At 35.7% G+C, this 27,865-nt stretch overlaps 6 protein-coding genes and 1 long non-coding RNA gene across 10 annotated transcripts; 5 read left to right on the forward strand and 2 right to left on the reverse strand.

Annotated features, from left to right (window-relative positions):
• Positions 1 to 233: 233 nt before the first annotated feature.
• On the forward strand, positions 234 to 6,533 carry LOC114536299 (papilin-like). Its single transcript, XM_028557634.1, has 15 exons — positions 234 to 328; positions 461 to 506; positions 1,534 to 1,677; positions 2,138 to 2,290; positions 2,481 to 2,570; positions 2,678 to 2,851; positions 3,223 to 3,396; positions 3,648 to 3,728; positions 4,134 to 4,211; positions 4,379 to 4,546; positions 4,668 to 4,823; positions 5,058 to 5,132; positions 5,315 to 5,695; positions 6,016 to 6,050; positions 6,234 to 6,533. The coding sequence occupies exons 1-14, from the start codon at positions 287 to 289 to the stop codon at positions 6,018 to 6,020; spliced, it is 1,767 nt and encodes a 588-aa protein (XP_028413435.1). The 5' UTR covers positions 234 to 286; the 3' UTR covers positions 6,021 to 6,050; positions 6,234 to 6,533.
• Positions 6,534 to 7,221: 688 nt separating this feature from the next.
• Positions 7,222 to 8,284, forward strand: LOC114536301 (WAP, Kazal, immunoglobulin, Kunitz and NTR domain-containing protein 1-like). Its single transcript, XM_028557636.1, has 3 exons — positions 7,222 to 7,529; positions 7,692 to 7,728; positions 7,868 to 8,284. Exons 1-3 carry the CDS (start codon positions 7,488 to 7,490, stop codon positions 8,257 to 8,259), a joined length of 471 nt encoding a protein of 156 aa, XP_028413437.1. The 5' UTR covers positions 7,222 to 7,487; the 3' UTR covers positions 8,260 to 8,284.
• Positions 8,285 to 9,770: 1,486 nt separating this feature from the next.
• Positions 9,771 to 10,804, forward strand: LOC114536303 (probable spore coat protein DDB_G0283555). Its single transcript, XM_028557637.1, has 3 exons — positions 9,771 to 9,914; positions 10,005 to 10,044; positions 10,455 to 10,804. The coding sequence occupies exons 1-3, from the start codon at positions 9,870 to 9,872 to the stop codon at positions 10,640 to 10,642; spliced, it is 273 nt and encodes a 90-aa protein (XP_028413438.1). The 5' UTR covers positions 9,771 to 9,869; the 3' UTR covers positions 10,643 to 10,804.
• Positions 10,805 to 11,944: 1,140 nt separating this feature from the next.
• LOC114536300 (uncharacterized protein ZC84.1-like) lies at positions 11,945 to 15,020 on the forward strand. The gene is made up of 8 exons (XM_028557635.1): positions 11,945 to 12,096; positions 12,498 to 12,537; positions 13,003 to 13,080; positions 13,479 to 13,646; positions 13,826 to 13,981; positions 14,209 to 14,367; positions 14,508 to 14,633; positions 14,867 to 15,020. Exons 1-7 carry the CDS (start codon positions 12,052 to 12,054, stop codon positions 14,600 to 14,602), a joined length of 741 nt encoding a protein of 246 aa, XP_028413436.1. The 5' UTR covers positions 11,945 to 12,051; the 3' UTR covers positions 14,603 to 14,633; positions 14,867 to 15,020.
• A 483-nt stretch (positions 15,021 to 15,503) lies between these two features.
• Positions 15,504 to 20,467, reverse strand: LOC114536337. 3 transcript variants are annotated; one of them, XM_028557699.1, is made up of 6 exons: positions 20,331 to 20,467; positions 19,542 to 19,745; positions 19,237 to 19,305; positions 18,679 to 18,936; positions 17,158 to 18,202; positions 15,504 to 16,074 (listed from the first exon to the last, which is right to left on the reverse strand). In XM_028557699.1, the coding sequence occupies exons 1-5, from the start codon at positions 20,461 to 20,463 to the stop codon at positions 18,063 to 18,065; spliced, it is 804 nt and encodes a 267-aa protein (XP_028413500.1). In that variant the 5' UTR covers positions 20,464 to 20,467; the 3' UTR covers positions 15,504 to 16,074; positions 17,158 to 18,062. The 3 variants fall into 3 exon arrangements, with proteins under 3 accessions (XP_028413500.1, XP_028413499.1, XP_028413498.1); XM_028557698.1 differs by having other exon boundaries at positions 16,914 to 18,202; XM_028557697.1 differs by lacking the exons at positions 18,679 to 18,936; positions 19,237 to 19,305; positions 19,542 to 19,745; positions 20,331 to 20,467 and having other exon boundaries at positions 16,914 to 18,065.
• A 222-nt stretch (positions 20,468 to 20,689) lies between these two features.
• LOC114536291 lies at positions 20,690 to 22,613 on the reverse strand. The gene is made up of 3 exons (XR_003688418.1): positions 22,449 to 22,613; positions 20,923 to 22,282; positions 20,690 to 20,837 (listed from the first exon to the last, which is right to left on the reverse strand). It is a non-coding gene; the product is annotated as an uncharacterized LOC114536291 (long non-coding RNA).
• Positions 22,614 to 22,728: 115 nt separating this feature from the next.
• Positions 22,729 to 27,588, forward strand: LOC114536289 (kelch-like protein 20). 2 transcript variants are annotated; one of them, XM_028557622.1, is made up of 10 exons: positions 22,729 to 23,374; positions 24,289 to 24,524; positions 24,692 to 24,910; positions 25,060 to 25,286; positions 25,487 to 25,596; positions 25,712 to 25,887; positions 26,078 to 26,284; positions 26,415 to 26,652; positions 26,782 to 27,009; positions 27,153 to 27,587. In XM_028557622.1, the coding sequence occupies exons 2-10, from the start codon at positions 24,293 to 24,295 to the stop codon at positions 27,268 to 27,270; spliced, it is 1,755 nt and encodes a 584-aa protein (XP_028413423.1). In that variant the 5' UTR covers positions 22,729 to 23,374; positions 24,289 to 24,292; the 3' UTR covers positions 27,271 to 27,587. The 2 variants fall into 2 exon arrangements, with proteins under 2 accessions (XP_028413423.1, XP_028413424.1); XM_028557623.1 differs by lacking the exon at positions 22,729 to 23,374 and adding an exon at positions 23,730 to 24,204 and having other exon boundaries at positions 27,153 to 27,588.
• The last annotated feature ends 277 nt before the right edge of the window (positions 27,589 to 27,865 follow it).

A 27,865-nucleotide genomic window follows, 5' to 3' on the forward strand; every position in this document is an offset into this window, starting at 1 on the left:
TTGCATACAGAGGCCATTTATAGTTAAAAATGGGTTCCAGTTACAATTAAAATTCCCCTAACCCCGCATTTTGTACGGTGTATGAACACTGAACGATATATCTGTTATGGTAAAATAATATTGTTGGACAACAAGTAGGTACATCCGGATATTTGTGCCAGAGAAAAATGAACAAAGAAAATCAGATATTTAACAAAAGACGGAAATTAAAGTCATAAAACTGAACCCAGGCATAAGGTCAAGACACTGAAGGCGAAGTTTTATTAGTTACCTGACAGAGGACGAAATGAAGTCTCTTTTTCATATCACAGTGGTTTTGATTGTCTTCGTAAGTTTCTTTCAGTGAAATTTTTAACGACGTCATTCAGTGAAGTCTGTAGCGTCACTGATCTGATGTATTTCAGTTCAACCGGATTATGCAACGTAGAAACGTACAATTTACTATTTCACCTTTTTTCAGACATTCACACAATGTTATGGCTTCCGAAAAGGAGGTTTAGGTTTTGGTAAGTTTATGGCATGCAGTTTCGATAGTCATTTTATTAATTAAATAACAGCTATAGGCTATGCCGGCAGCAACTATCCTGATGCAACGGATATGAACTTGCTTTCATCAACACAAGATCAGTGTTCAATATCATTATATTACACGAAGAACGAAATCATTTTTATAGTCTTGATTAAATTAAAAAACTTGAAAATCTTCATTTCAGGTTACTCGTACAGAGCTATAGCAATCATAACTCCACAGGGGACCTCATTAACGTTGAATAATCATCCCGAGCTGTTTCCTACTTTAGATATATTCAAGTATAGGCTGTGTAGTGCAGGAAAATTATTAATTTGTGTAATGTGGGTCTTGCGAGCTTGCGATCACCATGCATTAGGGTAACGAAAAACACCAACGTATTACAAGGTTTAAATAAATACGTCATCCCGGCAATGTGACAAACACCGGATTAAGCACGAAGAAGAGTGTTTCAGCGTATTTTGAATAGCAAAGACGCAACCGGTTCGCAGCCGGAAATTTTTAAGTACGCGTCCTCACACAGCATAATTTAGAGTTCGTGCCAAAAAAATGGATCATTGTAACAGCCATTTAACGCTGTCATACTCGTGAGTCGTGCCTTTGCCGCATGGCTGGATCGTGACTCCGATCATGTTCGAGCACGCAGTGACACCAGCGAGTCCATGAGGCGACCACGTTCATATATCTTATTAACGCGTATTATTTTAGTGCGTTATCAGAGAAATGTTCTCAGCTTGTTCTGGTATATAACCCCATTGAACGAAAATTAGGTCTCAGTACTGCTTGGATGATGCACATGTAAGATGTTTCTTGAGAATGCAGGAAGAATTAATAAGAAATTTAGTATGATAACTCAAATTTTGGTTACCAAAATGCATGCGACGCACCTGAATATTCCTTCGACTGAGGATTGATGTCCTTAATTTTGGTCTCTACTTGGAAAAATCATCTATTATTGTGGCGGGTAATTGCCTTTAATAATTCAAAATATATGCATAATTTAGGATTAAGACGAAGGTACAGACCATGTCGTATCAAGTTCCCAATCATATGTGGTTCTGATGGAAAAACCTATCGGGGTGTCTGTGAGCTTAATCGTGCAAGATTGAGAAGCAGGAAGAGTATTAAAATTGTGAAGCTCGGAAAATGTAAGAATATAAAGTCTTATATGGGTATAACAACTCACTTAAAAAACTAGGCAGAGCTTTTCGGAGGAAAATGGAGCCCTAACTTGAACTTAATTTCTGTCTCTTACCATTCCCTCCCGGACACTTCCCTTAAAACCTGTGATCAAAAGCTCATTCACACTCAACAGTGCTTATGTAGGATTTAAATTTTGTCCCTCTCGTATGTTTCTCATCAATGAGAAAGTTCTGAATGAATGGAATTCAGTATTTAAGAATTAAGATAAAATATTCAAAATCAAACTCTTATGTACAAATACCGTCACGGAAACGTTTCATTTGAAACGAGAAGATTAAGACCCTCCACTCAATGGGTCTAGGTGTGAGGGAGCTCGTTACTATCTATCCTGCTATGAATATATTTTCACCACCTAGACCTATGCTGCAAGCTCTTAACGGTTATAGTTTTCTGTTACAAATGTAGGTCCAACATGTCAAATAAAAGAACCGGTCAATTGTTTAGTCCCAGGATGTTTCCGTCCGTCATGCAAAGCCTATCCTAAAGCCATTTGTGTTAGCTTTTGTGGCTGCGATTCTCAATACTTTTACAGAGGAAGAAAAGTTGACTGCAACCAAGGTAAGTGTTTCTGCATTTCCTGTAGTGTATAACCCGGCTCAGGGCCGATTATTAACAAAATGGGGTAACTTTCCATGAAAATTTCCTTAGATTGAGAAATAATTGAAAAGAAAAGGCATTTTTCTCCCCAAATTATTAACTTAATACCAATAAAATGTGGCTTTCAAAGTGACTTTTTCGACTTATACAGCTAGAAAGGTTAATCCTTGTAAGTTCAAATCCTGTGGAAGTGGAGGTATATGCAAAGTTGTGAAACAGAAAGCTGTTTGTGTATTAAGAGGTAAAGGTCCTTTTAGTATGACTTGAAAACATTTCAGTCTTGAAAACAAAGATTGAGATGCGTGAAGAATATGCCTTCGGTCTTTATGAGTATTTCTCCACCTTTAGGAGTTGCGTGCTCTTTACCAAAAATTGTTGGTCCGTGCAGAGCCAGAATTTTACGATTTTACTACAATTCACAAACACGACAATGTGAACGGTTTTATTATGGCGGTTGCCGTGGTAATAGAAATAATTTCAAGACAAAAGAGTTTTGCGAAGAAACTTGCAAAACTGACAGAGGTAATCAATCTAATTTCATTCATTTTATTCCAAATATACAATTCTGATGAAAATAAAACTGATAGAATTGTTAAAAAGCTGCAGTTAGCCCAATCCCGGGTTGATGCAAAACTACAAAACCAACGATTGACTTGCGGCAGTCCTGAACATGACCGTCGTTAGAAGCTTAATTTGGGGCGTATATTAATATGTCTGAATGATCTATTTTGATGGCGAACGTCTCAACACTTATTTGAACATGATTACACTAATATAGACCCCCTAATTAAGCTTCTTTCCACACTCTCTGGTCCTATTAAACAGAACATATTTAAATTGAGAATTATCTATTGACTTGTATGACAAGATTTGCCTTAAAATGTTTTTTGCAGACTTGTGCACCTTACCAGCTGTTCCAGGCCCTTGTGAGGCACATATAGAACGTTATTTCTACAACAGTTCAACTTCAAAATGTGAAAAGTTTTATTACGGAGGTTGCGAAGGAAATGAAAACAACTTTGAGACGATAATGCAATGCAAAAAGAGTTGTAAACATACTGCCACGGGTACGCAGAATATTTCTTTAATTGTATACCATGCACGTGCGATAAATTGTTTTTTCACTCGGTTCAATTTTTTTAATTTAATTTGATATAGTGTATTAATGACTAAACCAATGGTTTATCTCGGGTCCATGCATGGTCACATATTTCAACAAAAAAAAGCTTTTATTCCATTTGCCTCTAATGCATGTTCCTTAGCCGGTCTTAGGCGAGAGATGGGGAGAGATGAAGCTTTTTTTATTACCCTGGTGTAGGTAATCTATGTGCGTTGGTGTTATGCGGAGGTAATGGAAGATGTAAAGTTGAAAATGGAAAACCTGTATGCGTATCACCAGGTATGGTGGTTAGTTATACGTCGCCTTGAAACATCAACTAGAACGAACCCCTTGGTATGGGCATGTAGTAAGGGCGTTGCCCAGATGATTGGAAGCATGGGGAGACAAGCTGAGATTAGTTCCTGCTGGGTTGTATTGACAGTGGTAAAGAGGGAGGAGCAGGTCTTTGTAAGACATGCTTTTCAAAATAATGCATGGAAGAAAATCGCTGGGGAGCAAGCTATGAGAGAGGGCGATGAGTCAGAAAATTCCTACTTTCCCTTCATATAATTACCGTTTTTTGTTCGCCTCAAAATAACTTGCCAATACCAATAGAAATAATTTCAACTTAAATTATTTCTAGTCTGAATTTCACCTGAAATTTTTTCTAGTCTTTATAATAATAGTAATGTTGAATAAAAATAGAAAATCCATGTCTTGCTGTGAAGTGCAGCCCACGGACAACATGTGGAACAGAAAACAACAAACCTTTCTGCAGGCCAGGTAATATTCAAATATATTTTAACAAAACAATTTGCAATTTGAATAGCGAGTAGCTAGTGGAATAATAAGACGTAGTGTTGTGCAGAGAATCTAATTTAGCCGAATTAGCTCGGTATTATTTCACTCCGTGCAGTCATTTTTACTTATTCATGGCTATTTTGGCACAGATTTTTGTTTGCTACCGAGTAAAACCGGACCATGCAGAGCAAGAAAGCCACGCTACTTCTATAACAGGAAAACTGGAAGATGCGAAGGATTCATTTACGGCGGCTGTCGTGGCAACAAAAACAACTTTCTGACAAGAGAAGAATGTAATAATCAATGCAGACGTCAAGGTTGTGTTTACTTTCTACGTTCTTTTCTTTTCCGTTCTGCATTTTCATCGTCCCATTTCTCATATTAAATATTTACAAGTCGACTGTAAATTTTAATTTACTAAATTATCATCATATATAGGCGCCTGCCCGCCAGGACAGCAATTCGTTAACTGTTTAGTTCCTCCGTGTCAAAATGCCAAGTGTCAAGCTTATCCGGGAGCAAGATGTAAAAATAACTATTGTGGTGGTTGTAATGCTGACTTTTATGTGAATGATAAGAAAGTAGAGTGCAATGGTATGGAAACGTTAAGTTCAGCCAAACGTTAATGGATAAGCACTTGTTTTGTTGCAAAATTTTGGAATAAAAGGTCGAAGAACCCCAACAACTTACAGCATGTCCGGAAATTACACACCTTAAAAACCTAGTCTTTTATTTTCTATAACCTTTTAACAACATTTCACAACATTTCTACAGTGTAGAATTTACACTGTCTGCCAGTGTGTTTGGTTGATCATGTTTGTCTTGTAGATCTTTGTGCAAACGTGAGTTGTAATGCAAGCATGGAATGCAAAGTTATCCTAGGAGAGGCAATATGTAGACCAGGTGAGAGCAATGTATTAAAGACTGTCCTCAACCCAGTGTTTACTTTCAAACTGAGTTTACCCACAACAGTTTTACATGTACTGTTCATAAGCTTTTTTTATTTTAAAAAACGAAAATATGAATTTACGTGGGTAAAGTGTGAGTAGAAATAAGCGATTAAACAATAGTGTCTCTATATATAGTGTTAGCAAACCCGTGTATCGCCACATTGTGCTTGGTTGGTACAAGATGCATTGTGGAAAATGGAGAAGGAAAATGTGTACCCATTACACCATTGCCAACCGTTCATCCGTTGTGTGCCGCTGTCACGTGTTTACGTGGGACGAAATGCATTGTAAGAAATAACCGGCTGATGTGTGTACCGACCTGTTCATCCAGTCGTAGATGCAAGCAGCAAGGGTCGTTTTGTAATCAGAAGACCGGAGTTTGTGAATGCCAACGGTTTTGCTTAGCTATACACGACCCTAGGTGTGGATCAGATGGTAGACGATACGGCAATCAATGTAATCTTGATGCTGCTGCATGTAGAAAGAAGACTACCATTATTAATGTTCCATGTCGCGGTACGAAGTCATTTTAAATAAAAACATTCTGGTGAGATGAGTAGGGTTTGTTCGAGTGTCATATACAAGGTTATATATAGCTGGTTATTTTATGAATATCGACATCCATGACGATCAATAGCATGCATACTTAGTCGCGTTCAGTCTGTAACGTCTGTACATCAATAATCAGTAAATTATTAAACGACGTTGATCTTAATTCATTCCTAATCTGTTAAAATCTTGAAATTTCGTGTAACATGCACTGCCACATGCATGCATGGCCCACATCGCCACCTTTAGTCACATATTTTATTGTATGTTTTCTTTTACTGTTGTAGGATGAGGCTCTGAGGCACAAGTATATCTAACGCAGGTCAGTATATATTTTTACTGCTTTGCCTTTCAATAATTTGTCTTGCTTGTTATAGTCATGAGCCGCCGAGTTTCGAAGACTTAATTCATTAGCATGCATGACGCTTGATTCATGAGCAGCACAGCGTCAGAACCACAGAACGTACAATTCTAATTATTTCTATTCACAAACGTTTCTCTTTAGTCTCTGTTATATCAACGAAATCACGAAAAAAAGAATATTGAAAGAAAAAAAGGAACTTATATAGGAGGTTAATAGTTATCGTATGTAATTGTAAATCACCTGATTGTCAGTGATAAATAAATTCTACTGCAAAGGAAGAGAAAACGCGATTATTTTCACTAGTGAAGCAACCTGAATGATTGATGCATGATGCCTAACAAATATTATATATACAAATCGGTGATCCGTACACGGTAAGGGTACGTCAACACTGACAGAGTAGCGATAATTATAGCGAAAGGAAAATTTAAGACCGGGCTTTTGTCCTGCCTGGTCTTAGAATATTGAAATATAGATCAATATCAATAATAGATCCTTTGTCTTTGAAACATGATTTTGCCGATTGTTATTGATTTCACTCTTTATATTTGCTTTTGAAGTGTAAAACACAGCGCCCTGCTTTTGAATGATATTCTTCAATTTTCTGATTTTTAAATGGAACGGTACTCGAACGGCTCACTAATAATTATCCATGCACCTAGTGACTTGAGGTGCAAGTTTCAATAGAACAATCAAGGGGGGATTCATATATACGTTTATCTTAGATATACAAATATTCCTTCATACATTAGTTTATCAAAAGGTACCCAGGGAAGCCGATACTACAATACTCTATGGCTCTTAAATTATTGAAGGAGAAAATACACATCTTTGCCTTTGGCTTTAAATAACTCACATAATATCTTAAGCCCCTGGCGATGCCTAATTTGTTGTGTATGTTTCTGGACTCTCCTTTATTCCCCCCAATCTCTTTCTAGCTTATTTCCCCTCCACATGCATGTTGTGTGACTCATTGAATGACCTCCTTAGATTATTTTGTTGTCGATTGTTACTGATTTCACTCAAATCATCTTTATATTTGCTTTCGAATAATATTCTTTAATTTTTTGATATTTTAAACGGATGTACTCGAACGGCTCACTACTAATAGTTGTCCTTCAATAACCTTCTTGCATCACACACGTTTTTTATCTTGACGTAAGCCATCGATCGTTACTCCCATTATTTGTAGAGTGTTCCGATGTTGCTTCCGATGTTGACGAGGCAGGACTTCCTTTTCCTAATGTACAACCAAAAATAAAGAGCATGCGTTCTGTGTTGCAATTATTAAGTGTATAAAACAAGGAGTTTTGAACTTAAGATACATCAGCAGTGTTAGTCAACGTTGTGACACTGAAAATAACCCCCGCAATTAAATACAAAATACGAGAAAAAATGAAAATTATTTTACCACTTGCGTTCTGCTTTACTCTCTTGGTAAGTTAAACCTTTGCCGATTATATTTAAATATACTTTCTGTAATAATTATTTATAATCATGCAATTTATATGAAATAGATAGCTTTCATTGAATTAGGTTGCTTTCCTTGATGATTACAAAACACCACTATAATATTTTGTTTTGTTGTTGCCGTTTTAGGCATTGGGAGAATGTTTTATTCCACCTCCCACCAAAGGTACAGTATACAAACAACAAAAACTCAAAATGATTATTCAATAAGCATTAAAAAAGTAACGATACATTGATGAAAACCAAATATACTGTCAGTATATAAATTCCATCAGGCTACGAGTAGTTTTTCCGTGTTTTTATAGGTTACACCAACCCGTGTGCTTTCACGTTTTGTCCACAAGATACAACATGTGTACCAGTGAATAAAAAGAAAGCTAAATGTGTCCCAGTTTCTCCAACACTCCATCCTGAATGTGCTGCAGTATCATGTTTCACCGGCTTTCAATGTGTTGTACGTAATGGAAAAGCAAGCTGTGAACCAGTATGTCAATCCAACACCGACTGCAAGCAACAAGGCTCTTTCTGTAATACGCAAACAGGAGTTTGTGAATGTAATTCTTTGTGTCTTGCTCTGTTTGATCCAGTATGTTCTCCAGATGGAAAGCAATATAGCAATCAATGTGAACTTGATAAAGAAGCGTGTTTATCTAAGACTACAATACTTTCTGTTCCATGTAAAATACATACTAGGTAAAGAGTAAACTAAATACCAGATTGTAATAAACCTTTGTTCTCGGAATATATAGTTTCTTATTTTCGTTTCTAGCTCATTTACCTAAAAATTGTATACATTTCAGAACTCTCTAAATCACACTTGCATGGACAACCCACCCAATGACTTCAGCCAGATGCAAGTTTCAATAGAACACCCAAGGCCAAGGGGAGATTTATATACGTTTATCTTGGATATATACAGTCACAAACATTTATCATACACAGAGCGTTCAAAAAATGATGCGTGATATCAGTCATGCACATAATATAAGAGAGCGGATCTTCTTTCAATTACAACAAATATCGGCAGTCCTTCATACATTTATTTATCAAAAAGTACCCAGGGAAGCCGATACTACAATACTCTATGGCTATATCAGTATATGGCTCTTAAGTTATAAAGAAAAAATGCACATCCTTGACTTTAAATAATTCACATATCATCTCCCAAGCCCCTGGTGATGCTTAATTTATCAGTGTAAGTTTCCGGACTCTCCATACACATGGCATAGCTAATTTTAAGAATTTTTTATCACTGGACAATGCACATGTCATCGCAATAGTATAGCAGAGGGGCGGAGCATGATACAATGGGTACTAATTGGAAATTGGTCATTTAAAGATGGGGACGTTTTAGGGCTTCTGCAGTGCCTCTCACAGAAAATTTTTTGTCTTTTTGAGTCCTTATGACTTGATTTCCAGCATTTTTAGGGGGCAATTATTGACGAATCCATCTCAGCAGAGTGAGTTCTTTTGAGAAAACCATATATTTACCATTTATCACTGCACATTTCTCATTTTATCTACTTTTATCACTGCACACTAAAATTAGGTGTGGGGCTTTGCTTTATTTCCTCCCAGCTTATTTCCCCTTCTTGTTGTGTGCTCAATGACCTCCTTGGATCTGTTACATGTATTCTATTTTTGCCTCAGACAATATTTGGCAATGATGAGATAAATTGATACATCATTGTCATTCCTAATGGACATCGCAGATTAGATAATATAAATTAAAACATATAGCATAGCCAGTAAGAAAATTTAAATGAATGGTTATTTAAAAACCGGATTTGAGTAGTTGACATGTGCACGTACTATATTATTTAATAAGTTCTTCCATGCATAAAAAGATTAACCGTCCTTATGATATTTATTTTGATAAGATTATAATGTTCACATCATGAAGAGGAAATAACGATTCTCAATCGAATCCCAGCATATGCAATACAGCAATAGTAAAAATCAATGGCATTTGCATGTACTGACTATAATTACACTTTCAGGGAATTGTTTTTCAGATTGACTGGTGATTTTTCAAGCAACACTCCGTTTCCGGCAAAAACATATAAATACGTCAAAGTTTTAAGATGCTGGAAGGCGAAGCAGTGTAAATTCCGGTGTGAATATAACTCCACACATTACAAGCATCCTCTAAAAGAATTACTTATATACACACTTCCCCTGCAATGGTAATATTTACGTCACTAGGACATGATAAAAACTGTTCCGATAATGATGAATAAGCCATTTGAGTTAACTGTATTGAGGAGATTCACAGAAGCCGCAGTTTGCTAGTTTATTGGAAAAAAAATGAAATCTATTCTGCACATCACGCTTGTGGTTTTTATGATCGTGGTAAGTCGCTAAAAATATATACTGAAGTATTTTCACTGAAGTGCTTCATTATAGCCTAACTATGATGGGACAATATATTTTCATTCATAGGCGCTAGGCGAGAGTTTAAGGATAAAGCAACCACAACCAGGTAAAGTATTAATATCAGTAGAAAGAAAGTTAGCAAATAAATTATAAATGCAAGCCCCGGAGAATGCTTTAAGAGAATGCTTGATTCTACCTCCCACTTTAAGGCGGTTTTCCACTAGGCGATCGAAGGAAATTTCGATCAAAGGAAATTTTTCCCTCGATTTTCTTTGCAATTCTTACCTGTGAAGGGAATCCACTACGGTCGAATTCTCACAATTGAGATTCGAAAAAAATCCAGCGAAAAATTTCGTTCGATCAAAAAATTCCGCCTGGTGGAAAACCGCCTTAGAATGTACTGCAATGTACAAAGATTCGAAACGATAACTTGCAATAAGCATTTAAAAAGATATATTGATCGAAACCAGATACTCTATATAAATGAAATATGAATATTTCCCCCCTTTTTTTCAGGTTACACCAACCCGTGTGCTTTCACGTTTTGTCCACAAGATACAACATGTGTACCAGTGAATAGAAGGAAAGCTAAATGTGTCCCAGTCTCTCCAACACTTCCTCCTGAATGTGCTGCAATATCATGTTTCATCGGCTTTAAATGTGTTGTACGTAATGGAATAGCAAGCTGTGAACCAGTGATCTGATCCAGCAGATGAAAATCAAGTAGCTATAGCAATCAATGTGAACTTGACAAGGCCGCAGCGTGTTTAACACTACAATATTTTCTGCTCCATGTTAATTTAAGAATCATAACTAAAGAGTAAACAAATTAACTGAATTACAATAAATCTTTGATCCTAGCTATATACATGCAGTTGTATTTTGTTTTATTGTTTCTCATTGCAAGGTTTACGAAATACTATAGAGAGTGCTCAATTTCATATAAGTAGAGCAGGAATAAACTGAAGTATTTCTTACCAAAAATCGTCCACTACAGTCTGTTTCATCCGTATAGGAATCTTGATGACAGGCAAAACGTCTTCATGCATATATACCCCAAAATTATTTTGATTGACAATATTTACAATTTACAAATATACTGGATAACAATATATTTACAACTCAAGCACCATGACCTTCGACATGTCTCCCTTCTAAACTTTTCTATTCTATAAGTTGCGTTCAATCTCATGGGGCAAAAATGAGTGAACAAGTCATTCAAATTTTAACAATAGGTTAACTGATTTCATTAATTTTGGTTTTTTGGGACACCCTGTATAGCTCGTTCAATAAGAAAGTATAATGGCATCACATGTAATAATAGTCACATCTTATATAAGCGAAAATAATTTTTGATATCATGAGTCTTTTCTTTAACTATACATATTTAAACCCTTGCAATACAATTTTCTTCTTCGGTACTTTTACGAGAGCCTGTCTATAAACTGCTTGCAAAGATAACAACACCATGCAGCCGTTTGTTAAGTGTAAGTTTCCGGACTTTCCTTTATTTCCCCTATTCTCTTTCTTGCCCATTTCCCCTCCTTGTTGTGTGCTCAATGTCGACTTCCTAAGATGCATGTATATACAATGTATTTTTTCTTTAGAACATAGGTATATGTAAACGTCATTAATCTTTTAAAGTTTCTATAATTGTAATCATCGTTTCAACACTGACAATTATCACATGCATTCAGCACTTGGCAAATATGAGAAGGATTGGTAGTACAAGTCATCGATAACCAATATACATGCATATGCGTATAAATTTAGCATCAAAAGTGAGACTGATTGAGTTTTGTTTTTCTGATTGACAGGTGATTTTTCAAGCAACATTCCGTTTCCGACACAAACATCATACGTCAATGCTTCAAGGTGCTCCAAGCGGTTTAATCCCGCGGTGTAAATAAGTTTAAACATACCTACTCCTCCAATAGAATTACACTTCCCCCACACTCAAATGACTCAATATCTACGTCATCAAGGACATGATTAAAACTGTTCTGATAATGATAAATCAACCATCTTTTAGGTTGCATGATTGTAAAGAGGAGATACAATCTCGAATATTAATATTATAAAGAAGACGGCTTGCTAGTTTATTGGAGAAAAAATGCAATCGATTTTGCACATCACGCTGGTGGTTTTTGCGATGATGGTAAGTCGCTATATTTTATATTCCTTGCATTAATTAATACATAGGGTTTACAATTTTACTGCATGATAGAAACGAACACGAAGGGAATTGAATCTGTGATGAAAAAAGTCTTGTTATAGCCTGTTCCACTTAAATGACTCGATTTGAATATGCATGCTGGCGGACTATACAGCTAGGTATTCATCACACGATAGAGTCTTAAATGCCCATGCATGCAGGGTAAGTATTCTTGAGGAATTAAACACTTAACTTTGGGTCTAAAACTAATCTAAACCACATGGCATGCAACCTATTTTATTCATATATAAGCTGCATGCATGGGTGAGGGTATCAGTATCATAATATTCTCATGAAAGAGAAGCCTAACTTATGGCGTAATCGACCTATATTTTCATTCATAGGCGCTGAGCGAGAGTTTAAGGATCTGGCCACCAAAACCAGGTAAAATATCATGATATGTAGAAAGAAAGTTCACACTCAAAATTCATGTTACTATGCAAGCATGTTGGATTATTTTATTTTACTAGCTAGATGCACAATTTCCGCGTTTGGAATTTGCTGCAAATATTCGCGAAAAATTGACCCTGCATCAGCTATTATACACCCTACACAAAATATCCGTTACAAAATTTTCAAAGACATTCGAGTTGTCCCCATGCAAGCAGGGCTTTAAATTCAGAAAGTTTAAACCGGCGAAAACAAGACACAAAAAAACATGCAAAGCCTGCAGAATTAGTTACGTACGTTACACAGATATGCTTGCATGTGACCTTGATACCCGGTTATATGAGGACTAACTCAGTGAACAAATTCCGAACTGGGTGCATACATGGTCTGTACTTTTGATCGTGGCCATGGAGTGTTAATGAATGCTATGAAATATCAGTATTTTTTCTCTTAATACAGTGAACCCATGCAGAAGATCGAATTGCCCAAAAGGAACAAAGTGCATTGTGAAAAATAGAAGGCCTTTTTGTCAGCCAGGTACGGTGATCAGTACAATATATCATCAATACAAGGATGGATGATTTATAAAGTACAGGGTGTCCCAAAAAAATGTCCCCTCTATTGAAATCAAGCCTTTGTTAGAATCTGATTGCCTTAATATTATGATAAACCCAATTGAAAGCAAGACGCTTTATTTGAATGCCTCAACCTAATAACTATGCTATTTACACACTACTGCGTTGATCATGCATTCAAATTCCAACAAAAGCTTCATTTCAATAGCGGGGACTTTTTTTTGGGACACCCTGTATTATTAGTATTCTACTTCACTTTATCCTCTCCTCGAACATCTCCTGACACTCATTTCGCATCATCTGTAAAAACTATTATTTGCATTCACTCTTCATCTATATTTTTTATTCTTTCAATTTCAGTTTTTTGTTCACTGCCAGCTGAAACTGGATTGTGTAAGGCATACTTTGTAAGATATTTTTACAACACAGCGTCTAAAAGATGTGATGATTTCGTGTACGGAGGTTGCGGAGGAAACAAAAATAATTTTGTTGATAAAGTAGATTGCAAACGTCAATGTGACGATCCAGGTAAAAATGTAATTGCTTGAAATAAAAAAAATACCCATGCAGGTAAAAGTTAATAAGGATCATTACTAAACCTTAATCAAGAAAACACAGTTTAACTTTACCATGTGAAGATCATCGGAAGTTTGCTGTTCGACGACATGCAAGTATAGATATTTTTATCCTGATATTTTCATATATAGGACCGCCGTGCCCTTATAACAAACCATTACACTATTGCGTCATTCCTCCCTGTCAGAATGCAAAATGCTCACTCTATCCTGGTGCAAAATGTGTTAATAACTACTGTGGTGGGTGTAACGCTGATTTCTACCTTGGTGATGTAAAAGTCAACTGTGGTAAGAATAAAATCGTAATCTCCATCCAGCTTAATAATATATTGCACTGAACGTAAAATAGGAATTACAAAAAATACAGCAAATGAGTCGCGGTGGAACCAAATGAGGCTGCTGAGTAACATCATTATCATGCATCTATTATGTTGTCTGATTATCATCTATTATGATATTTGATAATCATCCATTATGTTATTGTAATCATCATCACGTTTTGTTATTCTTTCCAGATTGTCCTCCGCCTCTGACAATTCATCAGTGTAAAAAGGCTCCTTGTGACGGGAAAGTTTGTTTTAACAATCCGATCGCAAAATGTATTAATAATTACTGTGGGGGATGCTTCGCCGATTTTTATTATCGTGGTCATAAAGTGAAATGCGGAGATCCACGTAAGAATCCACCACCGTAGTGGGCCATTTTGCAGTTTCTGAAGTTTGCTCCTCTGCAGTCTGCAATACTGTTGAAACCTGCGCACGCTGCCGTTTGAAATATTACAGCAATATTGCCATATTCTAATTTGATTTTATAGTGCCGCCGCCAAACCCGTGTCGGTTCTCCATATGTCAACCTGGTCAGAAATGTGTTGTAGAGAATGGTAAAGGAAAGTGTGTCTTCCAACTCTAATCACAGGTCCGTGTACAGGCCGTGATGAATGGTAAGGCGCCTGGCAGTGAAACGTGTATGACGAACTTTAATAAGCCTAGCAGTAATCTCAACTTCTTATCCGAGTCTGAATGTAAAAAGATTGATTGTCAAAATGGAAATGATTTGATTAGCAAAACATATCAGATCACGAAAAACTTCGTATATATATTTCAAGTAGCGTGCATGTGCAGATTTAACTCACGAATTTAATAATTTTAATGAAATCTTCTTTAATACCTTTAGAAGATGAAAATCCAGATCTTGACGAGGATTTAGATTAGTTATAGACGTAAGGCACAAAGTTATAATTGCCAATTCTTGTTTTTATATTTCTGATATGATTGTATGTTTTTATGTACTTCTTATATGTCTGTAATGAAACTTCATTGTTACTGTATATATCTGTGAGTTTATTTTCGAACGCAAGTAATGTTTTATAGTGCAACGAGCAATTCCAATCGTTTTTTATGAGGTATGTTTTGTCGGCAGACTTATGTCAAACCTCCCCCCCCCTTATCCTGCACCACCCATTCACCCAAGGTTGTGTATGTTGTAGTCTGTGGAACGATGGTAGATTTGATCTTACTCAATTTCGTTCTGAACACCTATCGTTGGGGAAGGGGAAGACTGAGGAAGTAGGGGGTTGATTACATCTGCTTAGTAATCACCACGATATAGACCAAATTTAAATAAACCTGGATAGCGCAAATATTTCAGTTGTTCAGAATTAAAATTTTGAAGCCACTCGCCGCCATTTTCAGTACGCCAGATGCAGTGTTTTGATCGTTTTGATTGGTTAGATGCGCCACTGATCTCCGTGAAAATATTAGCCGCCAACAATTAAACGCGACTCAATTAAAAATAGACCATAACCAGCCAAGAAAAATAAAATTATATTACTAATAGTAATATAACATATTTTACATAATATTTCCCGCTGCAAAACACCGTATTTTATCCCCTTTATATTAAGCTCTGTACATTATTCAAAATACACATGCAATTGACCATTTACTTAGACCCCCTAATGTTTCTATTTACAATAATGATATTCATTCTTAAAGTTGTCCCACTGGTCTTCTTTTCTTCCTCTTTGGTACATCCATCACCACAAATTCATCCACCCCAATATCTACCCAACCCAACTCCAACTCAAATTCCATGTCCAAAGCGGTCAACGAAGCTATATAGTCCAAAAATTGCTCAGCAAATTCTAAAATTTTGCCCAGGAGATATGCCAGGTTTGATGATGTTGACCATGGCGCTTGCAAATATTCTTTGTTGCTGCAAACATCAAACATTGCAACAAGGATTTTTTCAGCATTATCCATGAACTGTGAAGTTAATTCTTTTATTTGAGAACAAACCCAATCATTTGTTGCTCTGCAAGCATTTTGAACATTTGTCGCAGCATTACAAGTTGCAACATTACTTTTACCTTGGGCTAGATTCTGTGAAAGAAATAGACAAGCGTTAGCCTCCTGGGAAAGAAGATATATAAACCATTTATGTAAATGTCTTACCAACAAACCTATTACAACTTGAAATGGGGTTTACAACTGGAAATGAAATAACCTGCATGGGAATGGGGTTTTTATTATTATTACTATATATTATACAATTCTGCATAGCTTAGAGCTTTTCAATACTTATTTACATTTGAAATATAAAAGTAAAACGTTAGTATATGCTATGTTTATACAATGAATATTAAAATAGATTTTATACTCTTTGGTTGAGGTTTTGTTTCTGTAGTGAAATCAAATGGGCAAAATGTGCTGAATACTGTGTACTATTTGTCTGATTTGTATGAAAAAAAATGATACCATGAATATCATGTTAACATCAGGTTCTATCAAAACTTTCATACCTTACTTTACACTTCCTGTTACTACTATTAAAGAAGCCTTGAGGGAAGTTTACACATAGCACAGGCCATTCATTCTTGATGCACGTTTAGGCCTGACTTTCTTCCTTTGAGTGATGTGAATTAGTATGTAATGAATGGCTGCCTGTTTGTAACACTGGTTTATATGTTTAAAACTTAAAAGCCATTTGCACCTAAAATTGCAGCAAATTTATCTGTGTGAACTGGCTGCTGTAAGCTGGTCTACGAGTCCAAAGTCCAGACTAATCAGCTCGTTATCATATTTGCTGAACATTTATGTAGACGGCTATTCTAACTATTCTTGGATATTTGTCTTCTTCCAGAGTCAAAAATTATCAGCCTAAACGTTTAACAGTTAACACATCCTTATAGGCCTCTGCAGTTTTACAAGACACCACTTACTTTCAAGAATTCCCATGCATTACTGCAGACAAAATATAGATTTCCATCGCTGTCATCTTTTATGTAAACAGTTGAGAATCTTTGAGCAGCGCCGATGAAAGCTGTATATAGCTCGCCTACACTTTCATATTCAACCACCTTTTGTAAACATTCCGCGTCTGCACGACGAAGCAAACACTCTTCTATAAAACTGTGTAGTTTTCTTGTTACGTGAGAGAAATCAACACCAATATGTGCAACATACCGTTGTTGTTCTTGCATCAAGTGGTAAAGTGGCACAGACAACTGCAATAATATTTCGTTACACGAGGCTCTCTTCCAGGAGTTTTGGGCGACATCCCAATATTTATTTACAAATGATTCATCAACCAACTTGGTTAATGAACGCAAATCTTTAAACCATTTCCCAAAACTGTCGCGAAGAAATTGAATCGACATGATCTTTAAACCAGGCCTGATTATAGTAAACATGCATTATTTATTAGACCTCAAGGTCCTCAAAAGATGTCGCCTGACAGCAGTGATGACAGCATCGCCGCCGTTATCAGGTCGAGTAATCTAGCCAAACCAAACGAAACATTTTTATTCTGTTATCATGATTATGTTACTTAGGGCTAATACAATTTCAGGTAAACGTAAAACCCTGCCCAGATTTCAAAAAGCTATATTACGGCACTGAGGCAGAGGAGCAAGCTATTATCGTCAGGAACACCTCCTCAGTTAGGAACCGTTTCTGAGGATAGTTGTATGTTCTGTAGCGTATAACCATAGACAAAACATGTTATTTGGATTGTCTATGGTATTGTAGCGTATAATCCACATGCCTGTGTCAGGTAAGATGAAACTCATGAAGAACGGGGAGGGAGTGAGATCCCCAGCTCTATAACTAAGACCCATACGTACTTATGATTCGCGGATAAGACAACTTGATCAGCCAATCAAGGCTATCAAGCAACAAACTAAGTTTTGGTTAATTGTCACAAGTACTGTGCCAATAGTACCAGGATTGTAGTAGCAAAACGTATCAAAAGCAACATCCATACGCTAGATCCGCTTTAACGGAAAGCTGAACACGATTAAAGGCGTGCATTACTGCACTGTAACATATTTAAAACGTACAAACATTCACATTTAATTCTGGTCAGAATCTCAAGGAACGGCTACTTTTGGATTTTCTGGCACTGAAGGCGAGTCTTGTGTCGTTATGGGCTCAGGAACAGAAACTACCATTACTTTCGACGTATCATCGCCCGCTGTGCTTGGGGTCAATTCAATTTCTTCTTCAATCCCTAAATTGAAAAGAAAAACTTGACTGCCAAGTGCCAACTATCAATGGACATGAAGCTTTAAAGATCTAGAAGGAAATCCGTCAGTCAAACTTTAACCGGATATTAAATCGCCAAACTGAGGATACGTTCCAAGAGTTAACTGAAGCGTTATCTACTGCATCAGTACATTGTATTACATTGTTTTAGAAATGTTGAAGAATTGAGACATCATTATACATTTTTGAGCTTTTTTTTTTGGGAGGCAAAAATGTTTAAAAACATCAGATATGTGAATTGTGAAAAATAAAATAGAACTTGATCAACTTATTACATCATTCAATGTGCCCCGCAGTGCTTCAATGGCGGTTACAAATATCTCTCCTCGTAGTACTTTACTAGCTATAAATAAAGTAAATTTTGCTTCTATCAACCGGGCTGACTATCGATATACCCAGACCACATGACACAGGCATACACTAATAGATCATTAATCTTACCTGCTTGTGTGCCGGCTATATGAGTATTCTCGGCCATTATACTCACAGACAAAGTATTCGGGTTTTTAAACGATGGTCTCTGCACATTGCTACTTTGACTTTGTTCACTACTCAGTTTCAGTTTATTTTTTGTGATGTCCGCATGAACTTCAGTCCCTCTTGATTCAATCAGTTTATCAACTTCTTTGTTTTCTCTTCCAAAATATTTCGTGCTATTTACTATCCTTCCAAGAGCTTGCACGAAAAGTTCTCGGACTGCTGCAGGAGAAATATATCAAAAATAGATTTTTCAGTTCATTTGCAATTGGTATAATTTGTCGTTTGAATTGAAATTCTGTCCGGACAATTTATATACTTCACCGAACTTTAATCAGTATAATTTATTTTTATACCCAACTGACATGCACCGGACGAACATCTCCATTAATGAAGTAATAAAAATTGCATTTCTTTGTGCACATCACATGCATTTGCAATCACATCACTTTGCATGTGCACATCACAATGATCACACGCATTTGCAAATATGCATGATAGCTACTTTTTTAACAGTCTAACCTTTGGTACCACGTCCCGTACCATCTCTTGTTTTTTCTTTCTGCCTCTGTAGCAAACTTCCTTCAATCGCTGGCGGAATTAAAAAAGAAGTTGGTGAAATGAAATGAAGTGCAGTCGCCTTTTACTTACTCATGTTACAAGTACAAAAAAAATCATTAAGATTTGATAATATTGCTCGCATGCACAAAGTCTGAAAAGGCCAGACTGTACTTAATTACCCCTGATGGTGTAAAAGGAAAGAAGGGCAGCTGCCCCTGCGCCCCCCTGTCCCGGTGTCCCTGTTTATATTATATAAATATAGTTACCTTCATCTCTGTATTCACATCTGCGACTGAGCGTAGCATTTGGTAAGACACATGGTTCAGAACTGTTGGAAAAGAAATTTGCATTTCCACCCAATAGGTTTGTCAGCAAAGAAGCTTCCTGTTTTGCATTAGAGTGATCTTTTGGTCCAGTACCAGGTTGTGCCAATTTGCAGATTTTCAAGATGCAAGATAAGGGAATTTTGGCTTATATAAAAAATATTACATTTAATGTTTTGGAAACTTTTTCTTTTCTGAGTACAATTATTTAGAGAATTAAGCAATACCATGCATATATGTATATATGCTATATTATTGTTATACATTCATCTATCGAATGCATCAAGACTCTACTGAGATCTCCTATTATATAGGCCACATAATATAGCTAGCTATATCAGCCAATGTAGAAAATATCTAAACGAAGGTCAGTGTTCATGCAGGGATTTCAGTAGAATATATATATGCATACCCATATGGATATATTTAGTTTATTATAGTATATAATACATATATTAATTCCATGGGCATGCGAATACAGTATGAATTATATGTGAACTATATAACTATAAGCTTTTACTCAAGCCACAGCCTGGAGCGACTGCCTTCATGATTAAACGTTGGATGATGTTGTTTTCATTTAAACTGTAAACCTTCAGATAATAGGGCAAAGCTGAAATTTTTTTAATTGATTCTTTTGCCTATTTTTGGCCCATATTCTGAATGCATGTATTCTTCCAAATTTATATTACACCAGTCGAGAGAGCAATGCTTTGAAGTTCGGTCACTTACTGCGATTCAAAACATTTTCCGTAAAATATTCAGGTATATTTCCTGGAGGAAAAAATGACGCAACGAGATAGAACTTTCCAGTTGCTCGCCCGCCCTCACCAATCCCTATCTTCCTACTGCCTCTCCATATCATCTGGGTAAATTGTTCTAAAAAATATAAAGCAGCTATAATGACTTGACTAAGACAAACAAAATGTATATACAACGTTACTTGGATATTTCTTACAATTACATTTTATTGCACATCAGTTAGCCTAAATGATTTTGAAATCAATTTGCAAACACATGAAAGACACAGTGGTCAAAAAAGTATTTAACCCTATATTCGTAGCTACAGTGATGCGGTACGTTACCACGTTTTACGCTTGGCTCCATATAATTATCGTCCATTTCTCGGAACCAAGAAGCAAACGCTTTAAAACACACAGCGTCTATTTTATCAACTTCTTCAGTACAATATACAGTATCCCCATATTTCGAACGTTTGATCTCTGATTGATTTTTGTCCTATATAGGAAAGATATATATCTATATATATGGCTAAACCTAATTGCAGGTAAAGATCGTTTGTTAACTATATATAAATATATACCTGTCTATTACTTAGATACAATGCCCAGGATTGCGCACGTTCTGCAAGGAAATCGTCCCATTCCAACGGAGGAGCATGAAACATGAGTCGAAATAAGTTTAAAATTTCAATGCAACCTCTCCTGAAAAAATGTTTATTTTCATTATATGAGCCTAGAATTGGAAAAAAAATTCTTTCAGTACCTCACAAGCACGCAGGCACAAGCACAAGCATAAAATATAGAACTTCATTAGCCTATAGGCTGTGTACACGACCGTCGTTTTGGAGCGTTTTCAAAATCGTTTTTGTCTATATTACTTTTTATAGACGCTCTGTCCACACGATCCAACTGAGGAAATATATGTTAGCTTCACTTTTTATTGTAAATTGGCGGTGTTTGAAACCGTTTTGGAATGAAAACGAATGTATCAATTGGATTTTTCATTTTTCAACTCACAATTCAGTTGAATCACTCAAAATCACTCTGTCAATAATCTTCATTTAAAAAATATATCATCATTTCTTGCTGTTATGAACCACAGAAATTAATGTATATCATTGACTGACATTGTGAAACTAAATAACTGCCTTTTCATACCGCGCATAAATCATCGAATTCACTGAATATATCCTTCAAAAAGGTCGATATCGCAGTTAACTTCATTTTGGGTTTTTTGAGAAACCCTCATTTTTGTTATATATCAAACCTCATGCAAAAGTGCATGGTTCGACCACTTCCTGAAACTTTACCATGCAACAGTTGCAACTACCTTTTCTAGCAATGGCATTTCAGGTTTGTAACGAACCGGTGAGAATTGGCATGCAGTTACTAGTTCAACCCCTTGGCCTTGCTTGCATGAAAATTTAACAATGTTCAGGGAACGTGCTTGAATTTGTCCGGTCAAAATTCCATCAGTTTTTATAGGTGTTCGTGTGATTTAATTGGACACTCGCGTACATATCATTGAACTTTAGGTAGTACATACATATATAGACTTATAGTAGACCTTTTCTAACCACATTTAGTACGCAGTAAGTGAAGTGCAATTTTAATAAAGGTAACAGAAGCGGACAACTTTTCAACAAATTTTCTAAATTTTCTAATTTAACATTTTAGCAATTTCATGTTCAATTTTTTATCAATCTTTTTTATATTCGATTATCTATGATTGAGATCGATATATAATTCCAACATACTTATTTCTGGCACGTAGTCATAAAATAATCACTGAGACAACACAATCTCACAATGAAATTATATAACAATAATAACAATATTTATCTCAGTATTGCCAACATTGGCGGTATTGCAAGGAAACTATCCGCCTCGTACACACACATATAATTTCATCCCACCTGAATTGCCGTGGCTGATAATAATCTGTAAAATAAGCAGACTGACTTTTAAATTCAACATTGTCAAAATAAAAAAATGGATAAAACAGCTTATGCCATGATCAGCCTACCCGTAAACAATAAATACAATAGTGAATAGTTGGCAGGTTTCAATTTTTTTTCGTACTGTATTAATGGCCTCACTGACTTACCGGTAACGTCGTATTGTAATCTCAGGGCCTCTTTTAAGTGGAGGGGAGGGGCATTACCAAATGGGGACCTCTCGCTGGCGCACTCACAAGTGTAAATCTAGATTATAGTGGAGAGGCTGCGGCCCCCAACACCCACTGCCCTCATGCAAGTGGTACTTTATAACTGGATTAGTTATCTGATACACCAGGATACAGGATACACATTCCAATGATTCCGGTCATCAGTCACTGAAGTATTTACCTTTAAGGGCTCTTGAGTATTTTGCTTCGGTTGCAATATTCCTATTTCCTACGTTATCTTTGTAACTTGTAAGCAGAAAGGAAAACCAGCCAATGTGAAAAGGAAAAGCAATTTTGAATAGCAATAGCGCGGATAAACTGATCCAATACTATTTGTGGTAATTGCGATTGATTGGATCAATAACAACGTTCATGTGAATTTGTCAATAATATTCACAATAACTGTTTTTTGTATTTGTTTCTTTGTTTCATACATGGTCAGTTAAACACAACAGATTAATTTAGGCTATAAAATTCCACTTGTTTTGGCCTTTGGGAGGCACTTGAGTCCAAGGATATGAATATGCAAAACAACTTTATAGAAGTACACTGAGTTTCGGCAGCGACCTATCTTCTCTTTCTCACAACTATTTTCATAGTGGTCAGAGCGTATAAAATTTTTCTGTCTTTAATATAAATGATTGGCTGTTTTAACAAAATTTGTATTTATACATGAAACAAAAACATCCATCACTGAGGCCTAGGCGAGATTAAACCGGTCCATAGTAACCGGAAAATAGAGTTTCCGGTGTAACCCAAATTTGGAATACTGCCTCGCTTGTGGTCCTCCTTTCATTTCGCATCTTTACTTATATTTCGTGGCATTTTATGGTTACATTTGGCCTTTCCGTCAGTTCAAATTAAAGGTAATAAACTAACTTTTCTTATTTCAAAGTGTTAAACGGTATCACGCAGCAAACGAAAAATCGCTTGGCTTGATCTTTTGATCGTAGTATTTTAATACAAGAAATAAAATTTAAATATGGCAGCTAAAAATATTTATTATAAAGTCTTATATAAGTTATTATCTTGAATTAGTCCATTGTTTTCGTCGTATATTTTTATGGTATGTGAAATTCTTCTTTAACAACAGGAGTTATTCTTAAAGTTTTAATACGTTCTACTATGAATATGCGAGCGATAAATAGAACAAAGGTCTGATGTTTATGGCCGTGTTTATAATTTATATAAAATTGGGCCTTTGGGATGAAACACTCAAAATGGGTGTAAAACACAACTCGTTAGCGCGTTCATCAGTTTGTATACTAATGCTTATAATTAGAAAAATATATAATTTTCTTTGTTAAAAATACGGAAATATAATGTAATGTTTGTTTTATTCTTTACTGTAGTCTTGATCCACTCTTGGATTATGTAGACCAGTAAATTATATTTATCACGTTTATTTCAATATAGATCTATCCCTTATTCAAGTTTGAAATAAACATTTTTGGTCTGAATAATATCCTAAAAATTTATTCGCAAAAGAAAAGGCATATTTGACATAATATTGTCATTTCTAACTGATGATCCCAGACAATTTCGTTTAGATCATTTTTACCTCAGAGGTATATTTGTAAATAATAATGCCAGTGATTAACCGCTAGAAAAGAATTGACTGCTAGAAGAGGATTGTGCCAATATAAGTCTTCCTTGTAACAAACTACTGGATAGAAAAAGATCCACCACAATAATTGTAAATATTCACAATTCAATGTAGTACTTTCATTGAAATAATAATTACCAATACCTAATTTTGTATCATGATTATTTCAACTAGGAAAATGGCCAGCTCATGTTTATCAAAGGTGGACAATGCTGCATCAAGACAGTCAGTTTGTGATTATGTTGACTACACTGATGTTGCTCATTTTAAAGCACTTGGCCATTCCATTAGCTGTTTCCGAGAGAACGATGAATTGTGCGATGTTACATTGGTAGTTGACACCCAAAAAATACATGCTCATAAAATAATTTTGGCAGCAGCTAGCCCATACTTTAAGGCAATGTTTACAGGTAATGGATATAATAATTTTTAGCAATGCAACAAACACCTCACTACCACCTCAAGTTTAATAACATATATATATATATTCAAAGACATACTGTATTGGAGCTTTTTAAAACCATACAACACCATGTTGGAACACTCAAATTAATTACATTACTTATTATTTACCTAGGTGGTCTTTCAGAATGCAACCAGACTTCCATATCAATACATCAGATGGATGGGAATAGTCTACAGCAAATTGTTCAGTTTTTTTACACTGCAGAGGTTGAAATTAATGAAAGAAATGTGCAAGATCTTTTGTCCACTGCAAGTCTTCTGCAAGTACAAAATGTACTTGATGCCTGTTGTGAATTTTTGAGAAGGCAACTTAATGATGAAAATTGTCTAGGTATATATCTTCTATTTCAAATATGTTCTTTCATGAATTGCAATATTGTAAACAGTTTATGATTTTCCATGTACTGAGTACATAATTCACTATCTAATATTGCATTAATATCCAATATTGTGTAAAATTTATTTCCTTTTTATTTACAGGCATTGCATGTTTTGCTGACCAGCATGCATGCACTCAACTTCTTCATGATGCTGAAACATTTGCAAGAAAACACTTTGTAGATGTTTTACAAAATGAAGAATTTATGGCATTAAGACCACGACAGTTATCAAGGTTGATAGCAGATGATGACTTGAATGTCCTTGGCGAAGAACGAGTTTTTGAAGCTGTTCTGGCTTGGATTAAACATGATCCAACCACCAGACTTGTAAGTTATTTTTATTTAACACTTCAATTAAGCTTTTACTAAGCTACAGGGTGATCCTTCAGTTAATTCTCATGACTTCTAAAGGAATGTTGGTGTTTTACTTGTCCGGACAGACTGTGGAAATTTAGATGTGTAATGGGTCCATTTCATTCAATTTTAGTTGGTTTCCTTCTCCATAAACTGTATTCTCCAATGTTTAGGAGTATGCAAGTGATGTTTTCAAAGGAGTGAGATTTGATCTTCTGTCAATTGAGTTCCTGCTGGAACGAGCTGGGACTGAAGATTTAATTCTTAGTGACAGATTATGCATGTAGGTTACATATCATTACTCCAATTTCATCTTTTATGTTAAGCTTACAGTTGCAAGCCTTTCGCTTCCAAACATCAAGCACATATAATTTATCCACTCTAAATGTATCTTACAGACGTTATTTATTGGATGGTATAAGAAATTCTTTTCTAAACAAAAACCAAAGCCCACGACAGCGAAGGCCAACCACAGATCATCAAGTATTGTATTCTGTTGGAGGAATGAGTCGAAGAGAGGCAAGTAAAAGTGGAGAAAAGTTTGATCCTAAAGAGGGAAAGTGGAGTCCTATATGTAAGTGAATAAATCAGGAAACAATGATACCATCCATGGAATATAAACAAAAAAACATAAGTGAACTACATATATTGTGCTGCACCCCAAAAATATTGTGAATTATATAATATTGCTACAATAATTTGCTACAGCAAAGTGTCAACTTTCAACAAGAGAGCTACTGTATAAATTCATATTTTTTATTTAGGTTCAATGAGTATATGTCGCTGGGGAGCAAGTATGGGTTCTGTTGGTCCATATCTCTACATCTGTGGTGGTAGTGATGATACATCTCGTCTGGATACTGTTGAAAGATATGATCCATATAATGACGTGTGGGTGCATTCAGAACCTATGTCTTCTAGCAGAAATGGAGTTGGAGTGTGTGGTGGTGATGGAAGGATCTATGCTATAGGTATGGTACAATGCATTTATTTATAAAGTACCAATATGAAAATCAACAACTGTCACATGTTTTTGTTAATCTCATTTAAGATTGTCTTCTCCTCTAAAATTCATGTAGTGAACATTTATACTTTGAACAGGTGGATTTGATGGTTCAATGCCACTGAATACGGCTGAATATTATGACACACGTGGTCGTTATACAAAGTGGATAAAGATATCCCCGATGAACCAGTCCAGATTTGGTGTTGGATGTTGTATCATGGATGGTAATGTCTATGCTGTTGGAGGTTCAGATGGCACAAACCTCCGGACAGTTGAAAGATATGACCCTGATACAAATACCTGGAGGTTGTTGGCTCCAATGGTGACAGCTAGGTATGAAACTGTCACCTTGCGTTTAATTTTTTTCCCTTTATTGAAGCCTGGTTTTCATGTCGTGATTCATTGGCGATGGCATAGCACAATATCTGAAATTTATTTTATCGAATATTCTTTGCTATACAGAAAACAGGTTGGAGTGGCTGCCCTTGGTGGCTACATATATGCTATTGGAGGTTGTGATCATACTACTAGATACAAATCTGTTGAACGTTATGATCCAAAACGGGATGAATGGATTGAAGTATGCAGCATGAGTGTACCCCGTAGTGGATGCGGTGTTGCTGTACTTGATGGATTTATTTATGCTGTTGGAGGTTATGATGGAACATCGTATCTTAGCTCTGTGGAGAGGTGAGCAAAATGTCTAATAGAATCCTGTAAGTGTAAACATTAGGGTTGATTTTGCACACAAGCTTACTGTTTAGAGAGACAAACCGTAATCTATATACGTCTCAATACATAATTTGAATCCTAAGTTTAAAATATTTATCTAGGTATGATCCATTATCCAACAAGTGGTACGCTTCAGCACCGATAAGTCAGCCACGGGACTGTGTTGCAGTTTGTGTTGGGTCGTTACCACCTAAAAAAGGATACCCAAAACGCACGTAACAACACTAAGCTGCCTGAAGTGTATCTGCCATCTTTCCAAGTCTCTCTATCTCTTTATTCACAAAAAACCTGAACCATGACTCCTTTCACTCAATTCAGTATTAAAACTGTGCAGCATATTATTGTGCATTGGATATGCATTCACGATGTGACAGTTCTCAATTGTAAACATCTACTGCATTTTTAATGTACAATACACATAGGTTTTATGTGAGTAAAGAGTCAATTTATGTATGCATAAAATGTATACATATTGTGTATATATCATTAGCATAGTAAATATAGATCTTTTTTATGTGCATGTTTTGAGACATGTGAACTTTCTTTCTAAGAAAGAGACACTAATATAAGACACTAATATAGTTTGTTATAATATTTACTAAAAAATGAAGTATGCCATTTTTACATCTTTGAATACATATGTAGATGCTTTTTTATGAAAATTATTTATATAGTGCAGGCCTCTTGAGAACTAATTTTGCAGCTTTTGTTGATATCTTGTATTTAATATTAACAATAATATATACTAAACATAGTGCTTTAAAATATACAGTAAGCAATATTTTATATATATATAAACAATTGTGAATATCAA

The sequence above is a fragment of the Dendronephthya gigantea genome, unplaced genomic scaffold, assembly GCF_004324835.1.
Source record: "Dendronephthya gigantea isolate DGI-Jeju-01 unplaced genomic scaffold, DenGig_1.0 000133F, whole genome shotgun sequence".
NCBI lineage: Eukaryota > Metazoa > Cnidaria > Anthozoa > Malacalcyonacea > Nephtheidae > Dendronephthya > Dendronephthya gigantea.

What these genes read in the sequence shown, in the direction of transcription:
- LOC114536299 (XM_028557634.1), top strand. Translation starts at nt 287, where the DNA reads ATGAAGTCTCTTTTTCATATCACAGTGGTTTTGATTGTCTTC. An exon ending in AGCTGTTTGTGTATTAAGAG is followed by an intron (nt 2,571 to 2,677) that starts GTAAAGGTCCTT and finishes CTCCACCTTTAG; the next exon opens with GAGTTGCGTGCTCTTTACCA. An exon ending in AGAGGCAATATGTAGACCAG is followed by an intron (nt 5,133 to 5,314) that starts GTGAGAGCAATG and finishes CTCTATATATAG; the next exon opens with TGTTAGCAAACCCGTGTATC.
- LOC114536301 (XM_028557636.1), top strand. Translation starts at nt 7,488, where the DNA reads ATGAAAATTATTTTACCACTTGCGTTCTGCTTTACTCTCTTG. An exon ending in CGTTCTGCTTTACTCTCTTG is followed by an intron (nt 7,530 to 7,691) that starts GTAAGTTAAACC and finishes TTGCCGTTTTAG; the next exon opens with GCATTGGGAGAATGTTTTAT. An exon ending in TATTCCACCTCCCACCAAAG is followed by an intron (nt 7,729 to 7,867) that starts GTACAGTATACA and finishes GTGTTTTTATAG; the next exon opens with GTTACACCAACCCGTGTGCT.
- LOC114536303 (XM_028557637.1), top strand. Translation starts at nt 9,870, where the DNA reads ATGAAATCTATTCTGCACATCACGCTTGTGGTTTTTATGATCGTG. An exon ending in TTGTGGTTTTTATGATCGTG is followed by an intron (nt 9,915 to 10,004) that starts GTAAGTCGCTAA and finishes TTTCATTCATAG; the next exon opens with GCGCTAGGCGAGAGTTTAAG. An exon ending in GATAAAGCAACCACAACCAG is followed by an intron (nt 10,045 to 10,454) that starts GTAAAGTATTAA and finishes CCTTTTTTTCAG; the next exon opens with GTTACACCAACCCGTGTGCT.
- LOC114536300 (XM_028557635.1), top strand. Translation starts at nt 12,052, where the DNA reads ATGCAATCGATTTTGCACATCACGCTGGTGGTTTTTGCGATGATG. An exon ending in GATCTGGCCACCAAAACCAG is followed by an intron (nt 12,538 to 13,002) that starts GTAAAATATCAT and finishes CTCTTAATACAG; the next exon opens with TGAACCCATGCAGAAGATCG. An exon ending in TGATGTAAAAGTCAACTGTG is followed by an intron (nt 13,982 to 14,208) that starts GTAAGAATAAAA and finishes TATTCTTTCCAG; the next exon opens with ATTGTCCTCCGCCTCTGACA.
- LOC114536337 (XM_028557697.1), bottom strand. Translation starts at nt 17,384, where the DNA reads ATGTTTACTATAATCAGGCCTGGTTTAAAGATCATGTCGATTCAATTT. An exon ending in ATGCATGGGAATTCTTGAAA is followed by an intron (nt 16,075 to 16,913) that starts GTAAGTGGTGTC and finishes TTTCTTTCACAG; the next exon opens with AATCTAGCCCAAGGTAAAAG.
- LOC114536289 (XM_028557622.1), top strand. Translation starts at nt 24,293, where the DNA reads ATGGCCAGCTCATGTTTATCAAAGGTGGACAATGCTGCATCAAGACAG. An exon ending in TAATGATGAAAATTGTCTAG is followed by an intron (nt 24,911 to 25,059) that starts GTATATATCTTC and finishes TTTTATTTACAG; the next exon opens with GCATTGCATGTTTTGCTGAC. An exon ending in GCTCCAATGGTGACAGCTAG is followed by an intron (nt 26,653 to 26,781) that starts GTATGAAACTGT and finishes TTTGCTATACAG; the next exon opens with AAAACAGGTTGGAGTGGCTG.